A 17,599-nucleotide genomic window follows, 5' to 3' on the forward strand; every position below is an offset into this window, starting at 1 on the left:
ATTTTAAAGTGCTAGAAATGGAATTGGAAAGGAATGCAGAATTTTAAAGTTGGAGAGGTGTGTGTGCGTGCATGTGTGCATATGCATTTGTGCATGTGTGTGTGCATATACACGTGTGTGTGTGTGTGTGTGTGTGTGTGTGTGTGTGTGTGTGTGTGTAAAACATTCTGTGGGGATGGGAACATTTCCCTATAAACACTAGGAACTAGCAACACTTAACTCCATGCACTTGAAGACACTATAACTGATTTCTCTTTTTCTGCCCCCTTGCATTCTGTCTTCCTGCAGACAGAATTAAACCAAATCTTTCTTCTGGATTACTACTGAAAGTGAATTTAGGTGCTGAGCCGGACAGAATCGACAACCTTGAAACCAATCCAATACAGCTCAGAGAGTAGTCAACATAAATTCCTCAACCCCATCCAAACTAAGTCCTACCAGAACTAACTTTGTCAACAGAACACTTTGTCTTCCGGTTCCACCATCCCCAGGGCGTGCAAGTGCTCACAGTCTCCATCAGCTTATTTCTCAGATGCCTCTCACCTGTCAGCAACTGATAGTTTTTTAACCAATGCTTCCACACAATACAAATGTGTTTTCTTGCAGACAGAAAAAAAATTAACTATCAACCACTTTACTGAGTGAGCCAGACAACGGGTGAAACCTACATATCTCAATAAAACATAAGGTCTGCGGACTACCCCAAAGCACGAATGCCTTTCCACATCAAAAGAGGTTCTAAATTACTTTTATCTCCCTTGGTTTCTTTCTTTCTTTAAAGAACCTGGCCTTCCCCTTAAACATGGGCTTATGGTACTCTCCAGGGATTTCATAAATGTGGTGTGAGCTGCAGTGTTAGAAACAAATTAATCCATCAGGTCCTGTTTGACTTTTGTGATGTGACAAGATTTATTACCCATAATCTATCACTGAGAAGAAAACTCTAGTGCCCTCCATCATTCTGATCTATATTAAACAGTTGTTTGTTGGCAGGTATATTAACACAGCTAGTAATTAGTGCTGTCGAAAAGCTTAAGTAATTGCCTGGCGAAGCAAAACTTTGCAAACAGGTTTTATACACTGTAATTTAATGTTCTCACCACTGGGGCTGATTTAAAAACCACCTAATATTCTTCATGTTACACAGAGAGGTGAGGATCCAGGGAGGATGTGCATCAATAACGTAAGGACAGGCTCGATCTATCAATACACTCCGTATCAGTTAACCCAGTGCTCCTTCCTCCTTTCAAGGCTAATGTGAACTTCCCTGAAGTGGTCATCAAACACTTCCCAGAAGGTTAGCTGCCTGAGTCTCTAAAGGAAACCTCTTAAAATAATCAAGTCATATTTTTCCTAAAATGCATGTGTTTTAAGCCTCCACCATCGATTACTATGTAATCTAGCCCTCTTACTTTTTAGATAGGACAACTGAAACTCCCAAAGTTTAGGTAATGTCTCAATATCCTATTCTTTTATCTCTATTATCTTCTGAGACCAGAAATCCAGCCTCCTGGTCCCCAGATGGACAAATGTTTGTTGTCTAGGTAAGAGCAACCATCTGGATTATACAACAATTCTCATATTCATTGTCACCCAGTAGTTAGAAAATCTTACATGCTAAATTGTGTCAAAATTGATAACTATTAAGAGTATCAGGTATGAGGCTCAAATAATGGCTCTAGGTTAGGAGCTCTTCTTATAGCTCTGGTAGAAAAACCTAAGTTTTCCACTTAGAAAACCTAAGTTCCCAGCACCCATGTGAAGTGACTCAAAATTGCCTGGAGCTCCATCTCCAGAAAGATCCATTGCCTCTTTTTACCATGTACACTTTCATGCACACACACACACACACACACACACACACACACACACACACACACACACACGATGAAATAATAAGCATACATCTTTAAGGGAATAATAGATTGTGTGCCTTTTAGCTACTTGCTTGTCTTAAGTTTATATTATTAGTTCATCTCTTTCATACAGAGCATAATTATACAAAGTGCTCAAGTGTTTCTTATTAAGTGTGCAGGGTTGGGGCTGAACTTCACTGACTTTATGGTTCTGTATTGTGATGCTTCGCCTTTCCTCTGCTCCAAGTTTCGTCTTCACCAGATCAACATTTCCCCACCCCCAATTGATGTTTCCACAACATACATTTCTAGGATTGGCTTTCCTTTGTTTTAAGGGTCCACATAAGCTTCCACATTTTATTTCTCTGGCAGAGACAGAAAGTATATATCTAGACCCAACTGTCCAAGATGGCTGCAGAAGGCCATGCACAAAGCCCCCCATGTAACTACAATATGAGATCCAGTGATGTGGTGATTTCAGCCTTTTGCCATGAGTTACATTACCCAGGTATTGTTCTACACAAAGGGGGTTGGGGGGAAAGCATCTTGACAAAAGCGTACTCACCCTCCTAAGCCAGTATTAAAAACCACTTCGCCAGCAACCGAGGACGGGTGGCCAAAGGAGTAGCCTTTCATCTTAGTTCCATCTTCCAGGACAATGTGTGCTGTCCGTGCCTAAAGAAGTAGTTGCATGAGTCTTAGGAGCAAACCACAAAACACCAGACACACAGAGAAAAAAAAATCTGAAGATAAAATATTCAAGCAGAAATAAATGTACAGCAGATTTCCTGAGACCATCCCACCCAGGCATGGAGTTGTTCTGAGTGACCTGCAGTTTTTCTCCAGTTGTTTGGTATTTTTGGGTTGATTTGCTTGGGAGAGGAACTGAAGCTTGTCAACACATTGCCTAGTCTATGTCTACTCGGAGAGTTGTTGACAAGCCAGAAGTACTTTGAGTTAGCTGAAAAGCTACCGTGGGGAGTTTTCCCTCCTCAATATTCTCTAGCTTTGCTCAAGTATACCTTTAAGGAATGTTCGTGAGCTCACAAAGGCATCATGAATTATACTGCACAGCTCGTGTGCACTCAGAGGGTTAGCGCTAGAAGGGATCCTCAAGATTGCCTATTAAATTGTGGTTCCACAGAGTTCTGGAGGCTGATGGAGTTGTCCCCAGGGCTGCCCTCTCCATACCATGTCATGGTCGTGGAGAAGCTGGGGCTGCTAATACTAATACAACAGCAAGCACTGTGGAACCCTCTAAAAGCACTATTTTATTTTGCTTTTTATTGAAGTTAATTATATCCATGTCTGATTCTTGCTTGTGGCTATGGCGACCCTGAATTCTATTACTTTGCTGTCTTAATCTTTGAACTAGCTTCTATAAAATTCTTGGCTAAAAGAAGGAACAAGCATATCTAAGAAGCAAGCAAACATCATCCACTCCTCATAAATGCTATAATTCTATTGTTGAAACAATTTAAATCTCAATTTCCATACGGGTCAAGAGAGAGAGAGAGAGAAATGCATTAAACCATAGCTCAGGGGGCAGAATCTAGGAGACACTGTAGTTCATTGTATTATGTGGTCATTAAAAAAACAAAAACAAAAAACTCCATAAGACTAAGGAACTCAGAATGACAAATTGGTACTTGATGATACTAGATATAATCTGTTAAAAGTAATGATTACATTAGGTTAATTTTTAAGGTTCTGTATCTTAACAACTACATACTGAGATACTGAGTCATAAATTAATATAGCTGAAATCTGCCTTAAATAATTATAAGTCAGAGAAGTAGACATGATGATACATGAAACCAGTTTGGCCATGACTGAGCTTGTTGAAGAAATACTAGCCTTTCTGTAAAGTTAAGTCTTTAGAGGGGGAAATGCACCAATTCTCTACTTTCTGTCCCTTCTCAACTTTAGGGCTGGGGCCATGGTGCCTAATCCCTCTGTCCCTCGCTGTCTCATTACACACACACACGCACACGCACATACATTCATACATACACACACTCACATGCATACATATATACATACACACACATACATACATACACACACTCACACACATACACACACATACATACACACATATACACACATATATACATACACACACTCACATACACACATACATTATTATACACCATTTTAATTCCAATTTAATAAATGATATTAAAAGGCTTTGTTTCTATATTCCTCTAGCTTGGTGGCACACTCAGCTTTTCAAATGTTAAAATCCAGAAGCCTGTTGTTTTTCAATAATAATGTTTGAAGAAATATGATGCTTCCTTTAGATCCAAAATACTCAAATCTCTTGCCACTAGAATGATTGTTCTTGCATGTAAAATAGTATTTTGATTACCTTTCATCAAATACTATGTTCCTAAATCTCAATTATGTATGAATGTGTATATACAGTATACTTATACACAGAACTATTTGAGTGTTTCCTATTAAAAATTACATTCTTTTAAATGGGTAATTTATTTATCTTGTTTAAAATTAGAAATACAACTGGGTTTCAAGTTTGCTTTCCTGAGAAAGATGGGACAAGCTATGTTACTTCTCATTGGAAAGATGTTTGTGTGTGGAAATGTTTGTGAAAGAGATGGGTGGGGGTCACAAGCTTGATAGCGCCTTCAATTAGCTATACTTTGTCTTTCCAGACACTGCATTAAGCAGAGTTTGGGAATTTCCTATCACAGAGAAATGGCAATGATTGACATCATCCGATATCAGTGGTGATGAGATGGTCTGTCATGGATTAAGCTCAGTACACATCTGAATTGCACTCTGTACCTGGAAATTCTGGTTTGCCTGTCACATCTAAGACCGCAGTATCATTATTCTATAATTTGTTTTGATTTCTCAGTTACTTTGGTGTAATTATAATTCAAGACAGAGCGTAATGATTTTAGGAAGTAAGAGCGATAGCATTTAGTGTATTGCCAAAGATTGGTAGAAGCCGTCTCACAGGGATGGGCCTCAACAGGGGTGTGTTTGTCGGCAAAACTCCCCAGATAACGGACAGGTTTCGCTAGATGAAACTCTTTGGGCCAAGTAATGAAAATTCACTGTCACAAAACATTTTCCGCTAGAAATGTTATTTTCTGTTGTCAAGGAAGTCATGTGTAACTGGTGTAACTGACATGCCTTCACAAAATGGGAGAAAGGGAGTGTGTTCGTAAGTAATATGTAGCTTAAAATAATTGTAGTTAAGTAAGCTTGGCTGTGAACTCCAAATTCAGGTATTATCCATACCAATTTATCAGCCTTATTCTGAGCTTGTCTGTGTAAACTGTCACCTTTGTTGAGGTTTTCTTCTTTCCATCCTCTGAGCTACTCTTTCCTAATGAAGGCTTTCCGATTATTGTCTGATCTTTGGCTTAGGTGACACTTAAACATTTTTAAAAGGCAAAAATCCACATTAGCAAATCCAACTCCTATTACATTTTCCTACAATTCTATTTGCTTTTGCTTTTGCTTTTTTTCACAGAACTGGTTTCCTGTTCTGATTTCCTTTTTTCTAAGATAAATTTGAAGAGGCATTTACTGCTGTCTGAAATAGTCCCTGAGAATGTGTCCAATATGTCTTTGGCTCCCTTAATTATATTTTTTTGTTCTTTTTGGCAGGTTTTATGGATCATCCAATTCTCTTTCCCACTACACATTATATTGTTACAAGACTTCTGTTTATTGCCTGTAGTACACTTTATACTCCTCTTAACTATACTAGCCTCCAATGACTGAAATGGTGAGTGCCAATTGACTTATCTATGAATTGATGGGGGAACGCTGAGTGAGGAGCTGTTATTTAGAGGCCTCTCGCCTGGCTAACAGCCCCCTGCATGCAGTTTCCTTCCAGAGACTCCATAAGAATTCACCTTTTGCCATCATTAAGATATTTTTTTTTTGATGCCTCCATCCAGCCAAACAGATGCATGGCCTAGTAATTAGATTTCTATTTATTACATTATAATTTAAATGCCTATTGACAGAGCACGGGAGTCCCCTGAAAGCTGGAAATGTGGAGAAAGTCTTAACTAAGGGAAGTGTGTATACTTGTAGAATGTCATGAAAGGTTGGGAGAAATCAAGGACCTTTTTAATGACACGGTCCCTTTGTGCTTAATAAAAATACATATGCCGATAAGAGGATTAAGACAGTCTAGTCACACACATCACTGAGCCTCTCCCACATGCTAAGTACTTGTGCTCTGGAGATCCATAGTGTGTATCCCCAGACTCTCCATATAGTGAAAGAGCTAGACACCTTCCTGAATTGTAAAACAGAGAAACTATTGAGAAAGACAGGACTGGGAGTGTGACTGAAGTGCCTGGAAATACAAAGATACATAAAACAGCATCCTTTTCTATGGGGAATTTTTCTTTAATAAAAGAATTCATGTTTTCTTCCACATGCTTGAGAGTAAAATGGATAAAACTTTCAATAAGGAAATGTTTAGCCAATTTGGGATTTCAAGTCTCCAATTTGAAAAGTTCTTCAAGTCTTTGTCCAAATGTCACCTTTCTGTAGCAGGTCTTCCTTGATCCCTGTCTTTAAAAACTACAACCTGCCTCTTAGTACTTCATGTCCTTGGCCAGTAGTTTTGTTATAATTTTCTTTGCTTTCTAAAAGCCCATGTAATGATTTGTTTGCTGTCTTGTCTTATCTTGCTAGGAAGTAAGCTTGGTTTGACCAAAATGCGACATCTGATTCATTTACCAATGTTCCCCCAGCTCATCTATTTTATTACTGAAAATATTGTAATTTTTCATGGGATACCTTGTCTTATGCTAGCATTTTATGTTCTTACTTCCTTTGTCTAATTGTTGACTGAACTATCCTTTCAAAGGTAAAGACCCAATGCCTTTCAAACTCAAAGATATTAAACGTCTTAGAGTTGCAGTCTCTGACTTCATCATCTTTTCATCACATCTCAGGAGGAGCCACCTGGTCCTACGGCGCAATAATAAAGTTACTTACATAGCACACCAATTAAAAGTAGCTCTATTGCAGTACCTAGTATCTAAAATTAATAACAATGACAACAAAAACTAACAAAAGTCACCCACTTGCTTCTTTATTTAACTCTATATTGCATAAAATTGCACTGCTACCCAAAAGAAAAGCCTTTCATTTTCTATTTTGTCCCATTGCTCAATCTACTTCTACCATCTCACTTCTTCTGCCTACCCTATGCAGTACAGTCAAGGCTTTCTTAAATATTGATCAAATGGCACTAGTCTTCAAATTAATCAGTTAGCATGTAAGTTCCATTTCTTAGATCATTATGGAATACCTCAGCTCCTATTCTTTCAGTCCTTCATGGATAAATGCCTTGCTTGTTTCCTACTTACATCCTGGCTATCTTTCCTAGTATACAGGCTGTGCCTTCTGTGATTACATGAGTCAGAATTAACATCTATTGCCTTCATGTGTATGGGTCTATGGGGTCTATGGGGTATACTCTGTAGTGGTTATAGACACGTTTTCGTTTTGGTCCCAAGTACGGGATGTGAAACAGACTGTAGGTTTGTAAAAGAGTAAAGCCTACACGTGTGTGTGTGTGTGTATGTACCTATGTGTATATAGTGTGTAGGGATACATGTGTGTATATGTGTCTACGTGTATATAGTATATATAGATACATGAAAACACAAAAACTCAAGCCTAACCCAACACTGTAACTCTAGTGTAATTCCATTTAGTAAGGTACCTCTTAACAGTTGGGAAAGTGAGGGATTACCATTTCTTGGGCGTGTCTTTTAAAGGTGCCTTTCACACTGCCTTAATGAGAAACTAGTATGACATCAACCTGCTGAATGTAGTTGCCTGTGTTAACTGGAGTCTAAATGCAGTTGCACGAACAAATTGACTATTTAGAGTTGAAAAAGAAATGTCTTCTGTTCAGGAAACGATACTTAAATTCACAGAATCATGAAGCCCTGTTGGAACAATAGTGTATGAGAGCATTTTGTGTCACTCAGAGCTCCACCCTGACCCCTCCTAAGGCAGCCTCTGCATAGTGGTAGTTAACACGAATGTGCAAGGCAGTGTGTCACATGGTGGAGGTTAACACGAATGTGCAAGGCAGTGTGTCGCATAGTGGAGGTTAACACGAGTGTGCAAGGCAGTGTGTCACATAGTGGAGGTTAACATGAGTATGCAAGGCAGTGTGTCGCATAGTGGAAGTTAACACGAGTGTGCAAGGCAGTGTGTCACATAGTGGAGGTTAACACGAGTGTGCAAGGCAGTGTGTCACATAGTGGAGGTTAACACGAGTGTGCAAGGCAGTGTGTCACATAGTGGAGGTTAACATGAATGTTCAAGGCAGTGTGTCTACAGCTACTGTTAGGTTTCCTCATCTTTTCCACACAGAAAAACAATGTAATCAGTAACATTAAAATTTCCATTTTACACTTGAGTTGACAGAACTTTATAGGAACAGAGATCATCACACAGGTAATTGGAGGAGCAGTGGGGATTTTTTATTGTTTTTTTTAAGTCCAGTCAGTCTTACTTGGGCTTCAAAGTTTTTTAAGAAGCGATTAAGAGCAATTATATCATAAAGTCTAATCTATTTATAAGAATCATTAGTTCAAAATTCCTGTGAATAAGCCAACCCAGGAGACCAGAATTAATTAAGAATTGCCTGCCTATGAATCATAAACTGCCAGAGTGTAGTGTCCAGTCTTTGATTTCATTCTATAATCTCATAAGATCCAGCAGGTTTTGAGATCTAGTCACACTGACTCCAGACACTGAGTTTTCAAGACAGCTAGGCCCACAGATACCAAGCTACATCAGATTTTTTTTCCAATCCTCCTTTCTTCCAGTAAGGATTTGTTGCCCTGCTGTGAGAAACCATGCAAGGAGATCACATCTTGCTGTCAGAAACTCATAACCTTCCTGAAGACTTTTATATCTCAGGACTGAGCCAGACAGGGGACCAAGGAGCAGGCTCAGTGAGGGAAACTGATAGGTCCACCACTTCCAGTTGAGTTGACTACGGTTTGGTCTAAACTGTCTCCCAGTATGTCTCTGACAATGCTAGTACTGGAAACTTGAAGCAATTCCAAGTCAATAGCAGCCTTCCCGTATTACCCCAGTGGCTTCCCAAGCGATCCTAACTCCCAAGAGGCATTTTATCATTGACCCATCTAGGATCATATTACTTCCAAGTTGCCCTATAGTTAAGTGTGGACACACAGTTGGGAACAATCAGCATGCAGCCATATGTGGTGATGCACACATAAAATCATAGATTCTGAGAGGCAGATGCCAGAGGATGATGAGTTCAAGACCAGCCTGGACTATAGAGAGAGATCTGATCTTCTAAGACAACAACAACAACAATAATAATAATAATAATAATAGTGGAGGTAATATGCAGGCATCTGTTTTGTTTATATGACTAAATACAAGTGGAGTGTGCCACTCCTTAAAGTTTATATGCATACACACAGAGTTAATTTTCATAATTCAGTTGTTACTTGATGTGAATTTAAAGGCTAAAGAAAAAATACAGAATTCTCTATGGCCTAGTAATGCTAAACGCTAGTTTTAACTACAAACTTTTATAGGACTGTCCAGGAAGTTATAGATGTTTTTCTACACACAACATTTAAAATTTTAATCCTCTGCTTTATGTAATACCCCTCTCTATTAAACTGTATTATTTCAATATCTATGTAATGTTATTCTTACATTACCTTTAGGATAAACATTCTCAACTAAGCCTAATAATGTGTCCTTTAATATTGTGAAATTTGAAATTCTTTCACCAATTAGAAGTAAGTTTCGCAAAAACACAAGTTTGTATAAATGATTTATCTGTAGCAGGTAACTCCAATAAAATTTTGGTGTAATTTTTGTTTGCCTATTCGAATCTCAGGATTGTGGTTCTACCACATCATAAAATATTTTAACTTCATTATGACATTTTCTAAAACACAATTATGGAAATATTATTACCTTACTTCCAAACCACACTTCTCTTTAAGTCTTTTAATTTGCTATCAAAATTAAAATTAATTTTAAAGCTGCGTTTACAGGTTTAATTTTCATTTTTTGTGTGAGGTGACTGATTGCCTTTAGAGCGCTACAAGTGGCCAGAGTTCTTTCCTGTTTAAGACTCTCAGTTTGAGATCACATTTAAAAGAGTCAATGCTTCAAATAATTTTCCAGAGTAAGAACAATATGACAACTAATAATGGAAGTCACACAGCTAAATTCCCCTTCAAGAAGCTCTTCAAGGGTGTCCCTGGCGCTATACTAAGCTACCTTAGAGAGTTTCGACCTAGGAAGTATATTCGAAATTGAAACAGAATTTATAATTAGCCTATAAAATTTCATATCAGCCTCATGTTTATTACTGCTGGGACTTTCTTTGCATTCATTATAATGTTGTTTATAATCACCCATTGATGCTCATTCAAGGTTCTGCATCCCAGTCCCATTCTATTGACTTGGATTATTTGATTACTTTGAATCAGGTATTTTGTGTTTGTTGGTGTTTTGAATCCTTTATTTCAAGACTCAGGAAACAAGTGGAGTGAATCTTGTATTCGAAAATAGCCTTGGATTTTTGTATATGAGAGCACATCAGATGAGGAAAAACTGAAAAGCAGCACTTACTGTTAAAGCCATACAGCAATGATTTCATTGAAGGGGAAGAGAAATATCTAACCAGCATTGTCCTGAAACATCCTATTTGTGTACTTTGTGACACCATGTAGAGCAGGTATCTTTATTGACTCTTTGATCTAAGCCCCTTCTGAAAGTGCAACAAAATAAAAGAAAGGAAACTTCAATGGGATAAAACTCAGATAGATATGGGCTCTGACATAAACAATACAATCTCAGTGATGAAACTGATTCGGCAGAGTCTAGTGATGCCTTCAACAGCTGCAGCTCCAGGATATAACCAAATGTCAGCTTAAAAATGTCTATCTCTTGCAGACACCCACAGCCAGACATTAGATGGAGCTCAAGTGATCCTATGGAAGAGGAGAAGGAAGAACTGTAGGAGCCAGAGAGGTCAAGGACACCGGGAGAACCTGGCCCACAGAATCCACTAACCTGGACTCATAGGGGCTCACAGACACTGCACCAACAATTAGGGTGCCCGCAGGGGTCTGACCTAAACCCTTCGCATGTATGTTTTGTTTGTGTGCCTTGGTCTTCCTGTGGGACTCCTAACAGTGAGAGCGAAGGCTGTCTCGGATGCTATTGCCTGCTTTGGGGGTCCCTTTTCTTCCTACAGGTTTTTCCATCCAGCCTTAATGTAAGAGGAGATGCCTAGTCCTATTGCAACTTGGCATGCTGTGTTTGGTTGATATCCCTGAGAGGATGGCCCGTTTCTGAAAAGAAGCAGAGGAGGGTCTAGGAGTGGTGTGGGGAGGACGGGGGAAAGTGCAGTTGGGATGTAATATATGAGAGAATAAGCTAAAATCTTAAAAATCTTACTCGGGGGAGCAAAGAGAAGGAGAGAGTTGGGTAATTATATTATAATATAAAAATAAAAGGACTAATAAAAAAAGAAGAATCTGATCATTGGGGTCTGCTTAAAGTTCTAACCACATTCTCTGCTCAGTCTGTGAACAACAATGTTCCTGTTAGTTCTGATACTTACACATCTGTGAAATGGGAGGAGAAATGAAGCTTTTGCCTCTACATATTAGTATTTGCAAATAAAACGTTTTCTCTGTAAAGCTTTAAGCTAACTGAGCAATACAGTTCACAAAAGATGTGGATATAAAGCATTGTAAAGATAATAATCCCCTTAAGCCAGTAGGAGAAATAAAAATGATTTACTCTGGGAATCTGACTATATTGTTGAGCCATTTATCTAAGTAGGCTATTTGCATATCAGAGAAAGTAGAGGCCCTACGTGTTTATCTTCATTTTCATCACAGCCTCAAGCTATATAATACATTTGATTTCTGGCTTACCTGATGTTTCATAGCTATTAGTTCGGAATTCTGCCTCTAAAAACACATATCTGAACGAAACTATAGAAAGTAGGAAGCCTCAAGCCAGATTTTTTTTCAGATAATTATTATGTAAATAGTACAGTAAAAACTGAAAATCATGAAGTTTCGTTTTGGGTAAATGAATCTTATCTTTTCATTTTGGGAGCTATGCTTTCAAAATATGGATATTTAAATTCATAGTTATAGCATAATTTGCCACCTTTAAAATATTCGATGTCCTTCTTTGTATTTATGAGTGCTTAACATTTCAGGATGTCTAAACAATGTAACTGTAGCAGACAATTAAGCCTTACATCATCAAAGTCCTCTTGTTTGGGTTAAACATAAGCTAATGTTGGAGATTTAAAAAAAAATCACAGGGTTAATTCAGAACAGCCCCATGTTCAGGGCATTGATGAACAAAAGAGCCAGATTCATGAATAATCTTCTTCTAATTATATTTCTCATGAATAAAGTATAATATTTATGAAGATTCCATTACAAATCTTCATAAGTATATGTTTTTAACACACTCTGGCTAAGCATATGCTGGAGGACAAATAGTTTTGAATTTGGGAGGATCCAAAATATGTTTATAAATTGTATGGCCTGGTATTTAGTTCTATGGCATAGGTGAAACATAGTAAAATTCTGTACCCATGTACGAACCCTATAGATAAACTAATGACAGTTTCACCACCCAACAACTTCCTTAAGAAATTTAAGAACTTCCCAGGTGCTACTTAATAAGTTGAAAACAGTAAAGAAAGAATATTCAAAAGTATGTCCATGTTATGAACTTGTCTGTGCACATGAAAACGAGCAAGTATAGGCTAGGGATTTCTGTCCTGCAAAGTCACAGCAGGTTAGACGGGGCACCCATGTTGCCTTCTTTGAGATCGAGTCACTGTAAAGACATTGGTAAATACTAGTCACATCAGGATCTGTCCGTCTCCTCCTGGAGGCTGACAGAGGGTTCCAGCTTCATCTCATTGCAAAAGGGGCACTGACAGCCCTACTGCAGCTCTCTGCGTTCACAAGGCAGAAATATAGAGACACTCTCATAGAGACAAAAGGGCAAAGGAGCAATCCCCATTCCCACAGCAGCTAAACCTCATTTCACCTATAAATCATTAAAAAGCCTTCTCGAGCATGGGCAAAGGAGGCCTTGAGGAGGAGCTAAGGAAACATAGATCAAGACCAGGCTAGATTCCCAGACTCTTCTTAACCAGAATTAAGAGTTTCTGATCCAGACCAGAACTATGATAAGAGAAGGAGGTACCTAGGGCTCAGCAGTGGGGGCAGCACACCATGATCCTAGCAGAAAGGCCCTGATTCCAGAAATTCTGCTTCCTAGAGTCTCACTCACTACACTCTCTTGTACCTTTTCCAAAGGTTGTATGCAAAGATGCTTAAATGGTCAAAGCACTGTCAGTGGAAGGCAAAATGGTCTGTGCTCCGAGAATAGAAAAACAACGTGTGGCTAACATACACAGGATTGTAAAAAAAAAAAAAAGCTACCTCCCAACTGCAGAAAAACTGTGCATCAAAAACACATGAAGTTACCTCTCTTCTGAAGTAATTAGACAGTAACTGGCATAACTTTTTATTGAAAATTTTGCATTACCATGAATGAAATCCCTCCCTAACAGGTATGCAGTAAAGGTCTAATAAAACAGCAAACCTTGAATATGTATGAGAAGCTTACCCCTATCTCAATCCTAACCCCAAATATTGTACAAAAAGACTCCAATATACTGATGAATTTTATTTTTCATGAATGATTCTTAAGGCAACCACACTATAGCTAAAACGAATGCTTCTGTTTGTAGGACTTTAATGGTTATGAATTCCTACTGGAAAGGCAGTAGCTCCTCCAGACTGAGCTAAAGATGCTTCTCTGGAGAAATGAGGATGGGCTTAGAAAACAGAACTCTTCATAGGGCTCTGTCACATCCAGATCACCAGAAAGGATGCTTGGATGTTAGGTGCCTGGCTTAATTGAACACAGGTCCCTGTTTCTAAGGGTAGATGGATTCATGCTAGAAGTGATGGACAGTGGACCTTTTCCCACTCACAAGGGACTCAGCCTTTTCAATTGAACACCTCCAATTTTCAAACTGATTTGTAAGTACAAGGAAAACTATTCAGTCTTGGTATCTTTAAGACTTGTGAATTTGGAATTCTTAAATCTTCAAGCAGTCAGGCATAGTGGTGCACACCTTTAATCCCAGCTCTTTGGGAGGCAGAGGCAGGCGGGTCTCTGTGAGTTTGAGGCCAGCCTGGTCTAGAAAGCAAGTGTGGGATAACCAAGGCTACACAGAGAAAGCCTGTTTCAGGGGGGGAAATCCTTCAAGCTTATTGAAGTCAGAGACCATACACTCATTACCACCTGATTTTGCCTGTTCCTCTTTTATATTCTTCCACAATGTGCTGATCTGTCCAATAATGAATAACTACATAACTCTCCTTTTGTCCTTGGGTCATATTTGTTAAAAAGAAACATCTTCTTGGAGGTAAGTTTAATATTTAAGCAAAAGTAAAATAATCATCATAAATGTGTAATCAGGTATCTTGCCATTGTAGCTTGTGAAAACATGAGGACACAATCTAACCCTGTATGAAGTCTTTCTACTAAGAATAATGGAGCATAATTTTTTTAGATATCTATCTTTCATTTTAAAGTGTCTTATAAGCTTAGTGTTGTATGGTGATTATGCATTCTCTCTCTGCGCTACACATGACAAAATCTAAGTTCAGAGAGTGTGTGAATTGCCAAGGTCAGAAGTACACGAAATGTATAACTGGAGCTAGAATCCATATTTTATTTTATTTCCCAGTCTCAGTGTCTTCCACAATACTGTTACAACTGGCTGCCTATAATAATGCGCACTGGGCATTTTCAATACTAATAGAAAAAAAGATTATGGTCTCTGAAACTTTCATATGTTATGGTTGTTGATCATTTATACCCTTGATACTGACTTCTTTTAAAACAAGGAACACCTTGAAGTTCTTTCTTCTTCCCTGTGACTGAAATGAAATCGTGTCCAGTGACAACACACTCTCTGTAAATATTAGCCACAAGCAAATAGGCAAGGAAGTGTCCCTGAAAAGCACAGTGTGTCACTGCTTACCCACCTCCCTCTCTCACCACAGAGAGGAAAAAAAGTGACCTCCACTGACATTGGAAAAGCAACCTGGCTTACAAGGCAATGCTTTCAGATATGAGTGTCTTTCACAATCCATTTACGGTCTGTAACTGGCTGTAGTGTTACTAACCTTTAAAAACTGCTCCCATGCCCTTCAGTGACAATTATGTAAATATGTTCTAATGATTTTTAACTAGCTTTAAAGTATTGTGCCCACCTTAAAAGAATTAATTTGGAGATGTATTTCTTAGAGAATTAAGTTTTTAAGAGAAGACAAAAAACATACATAAAAGACTATTTCAAAATAAGTGAATAATAACACATGTCCCCCTTGGACTCTGTGGGATTTTAATTCACTACTGTGAAGCTTAAGAACTTCCATTTTTCATGCCTGGCATTCCTCCAAAATTCTGACCAGTAATGACTATATGTGAGTAATGGCTTGTACACCTTGAAATGATGGCTTATTCCTCCTGAAAATTTATCATTCTTAGTTATGAACTATGGGAGACCCTTGAAACAGATCTACGTCCATGAACTAGAACTGCTTTCCCAGGGGTCTGTCTACATAATTAGCTCCTGTTGTTATGTGGGGTTTGCTGTATGGAGTGCTTGCTGGGTCTGGGGAACTGATTACTAATCATTGTTGTGTCCACTGTTTTAACTAATCACGTCATTGCTGTTTCTGGAATTTAGCAGGGACATGCTCATCCTTAGATGTACACTTCTGTGAGAAGAAAAAAAATGCTCCAGTTGACCCAATATTAAGATATGACAAAGCAATTAAACTATAGATAATAATGTTGTCACTACAGTTTCTTCTCTTCAAGATGGCATGTGGCTGTCTTCGAGGCACTGAAAACACTTAACTAAAACCAAATCATCACTTCCAGTCTATACATCCTTGATATAGTTACTGTGTCTTTGTTGATGGCTTAGAATATCCACTCTCCTTGCTAGCTTCTATGTTGTAATCAAAATGAATCCAAAATGCTAATTTCTTAGGCTTTGTAAAAATTTGTCAGTGTGGCAGGCTCAAGTTGTTAACATAGCATTGATTTAACTATAGAGCTCTCTCTCTCTCTCGCTCTCTCTCTCTCTCTTTCCTTCCTTCTCTCCCATCTATCTTTTTATCTCCCCACTTCTCTTTAATTTTCCTTCTTTTCCTTCCCATCTCCTAACCTTGGAAACTATAAGAAGCTATGGAAATTGCTTGTCGCCACAGGGAGGTGCCAGAACCCAAAGCCCCTGGGATCCTGACCAAAACAACGTAAGCAAGAGAATCTAAGAAGCACCTGGACACTCTTTAATCAGCCCACTGTGCCTACACAGTGCAAGCAGAATGCCCAATGCTGCGCTGACCTCTTTATACAAAACAGTTAATGAGGAGATTTTTCTGCTTCTTTTATTTTTTTATAGCTCTTTACTCTAAAGAAGCAGTATATTGAGGCTACTGTGAGTCCTTAAGCTTTGTAGTCAGTAAAGAAGAGCTTCACTAGCCAAGTTGCCATGATGTAAGGGTAGAGGCTCCTACAGGGATTTCATAACCAGAGGTGGGGGTAGAAGAGAAACTATTTACTGTTCCACTCTGGACTTGTCCTCTCAGCTATAGATATGCCTGGACAGACAGATTATCAGCTGCAGCTTGCCTCAAAATCTGATTCCGCAAAAATGAAGATCATAAATTTTTCCTCTGATAAGGTTAAGAGAGAGCATGAACATGGTGCATTTCTTTCTGTACAATGACTTCCAATATTTTTTTTAAATTCATAGACGTTTTCCTTCTAAGCTTTTAAAATCTTATTATTTCAAAAGAGAAATCTTTTTCAATGAGGCTATTATATAACAAAGGCTTAGCATACTATGTGTGGGGCATACCTTATGTACATAGATCCTGCCCCATTCTTTTGACTCACACTATTAGCAATAAAATCAAGGCACAAACTGGACTATGATAACTCTTTAAAGTGTTTTTTTTTTTTTCCTAGTAGCACACTGAAATTTTATATGCTCACAGGAACTGGGGTTATTCTTTATATTGGGTAAACATCACTGTCATTTTACTCAGAGAAAACTAGTGGATTCTGTGGTAAAGCAATTTTTAGTAAACAACACTTTGGAACAGTCTGTGAAGTGGTGTATGTTCTGTCAGTGACCCTTGGCTTCACTGCTAACCTGTGTCCTGTACATTGTCATCAGAAACAAGAAACAGGGGTGTTACCTTCACAGAAAGGAGCCTTATGCCAGGTCTGGAAAAGTCCCATTGTCGCTTCGCAGTCACATTGGCAAAACCAAAGCCACTCTTCAGTGTCTTCACCACTTTGCAAGCTGTCAAGATCCTCGTCATTTTGAAGATGTTTTGTGACTAAAATTAAATCACAAATATCTCATGAGATTTTTGTTATCCTGTTGGTTTGTAATTAATGTGGAAGAAAGCTGCGTGGGAGACAGGCTGAAGGCTGACTGCACAGCGATCTTTGACTTCCCATTCATTCTACCATTAAATGTCCTCTCTGCAGCCCTTCCCCCTATTAGCCCCTCCCCTTCTTAGCCCCTCCTCCCAAGCTGATGTCCTGAGATGTTCCAATGGACAAGTCGTACAAAT

The 17,599-nt window shown here is 38.6% G+C and overlaps 1 protein-coding gene across 1 annotated transcript in view; it reads right to left on the reverse strand.

The window, feature by feature from the left end:
• Cps1 (carbamoyl-phosphate synthase 1) overlaps window positions 1-17,357 on the reverse strand; it is a 111,594-nt gene extending 94,237 nt beyond the window's left edge. Inside the window, exons 1-2 of the mRNA XM_051154156.1 lie at window positions 17,216-17,357; window positions 2,422-2,531 (exon numbers count right to left, since the gene is read on the reverse strand). Of these exons, the coding sequence (XP_051010113.1) occupies window positions 2,422-2,531; window positions 17,216-17,341 (236 nt within the window). The 5' untranslated portion in view covers window positions 17,342-17,357. The remainder of the gene's footprint in view (window positions 1-2,421; window positions 2,532-17,215) is intronic.
• Window positions 17,358-17,599: the final 242 nt, after the last annotated feature.

Source organism: Acomys russatus, chromosome 12 (assembly GCF_903995435.1).
Source record: "Acomys russatus chromosome 12, mAcoRus1.1, whole genome shotgun sequence".
Lineage (NCBI taxonomy): Eukaryota > Metazoa > Chordata > Mammalia > Rodentia > Muridae > Acomys > Acomys russatus.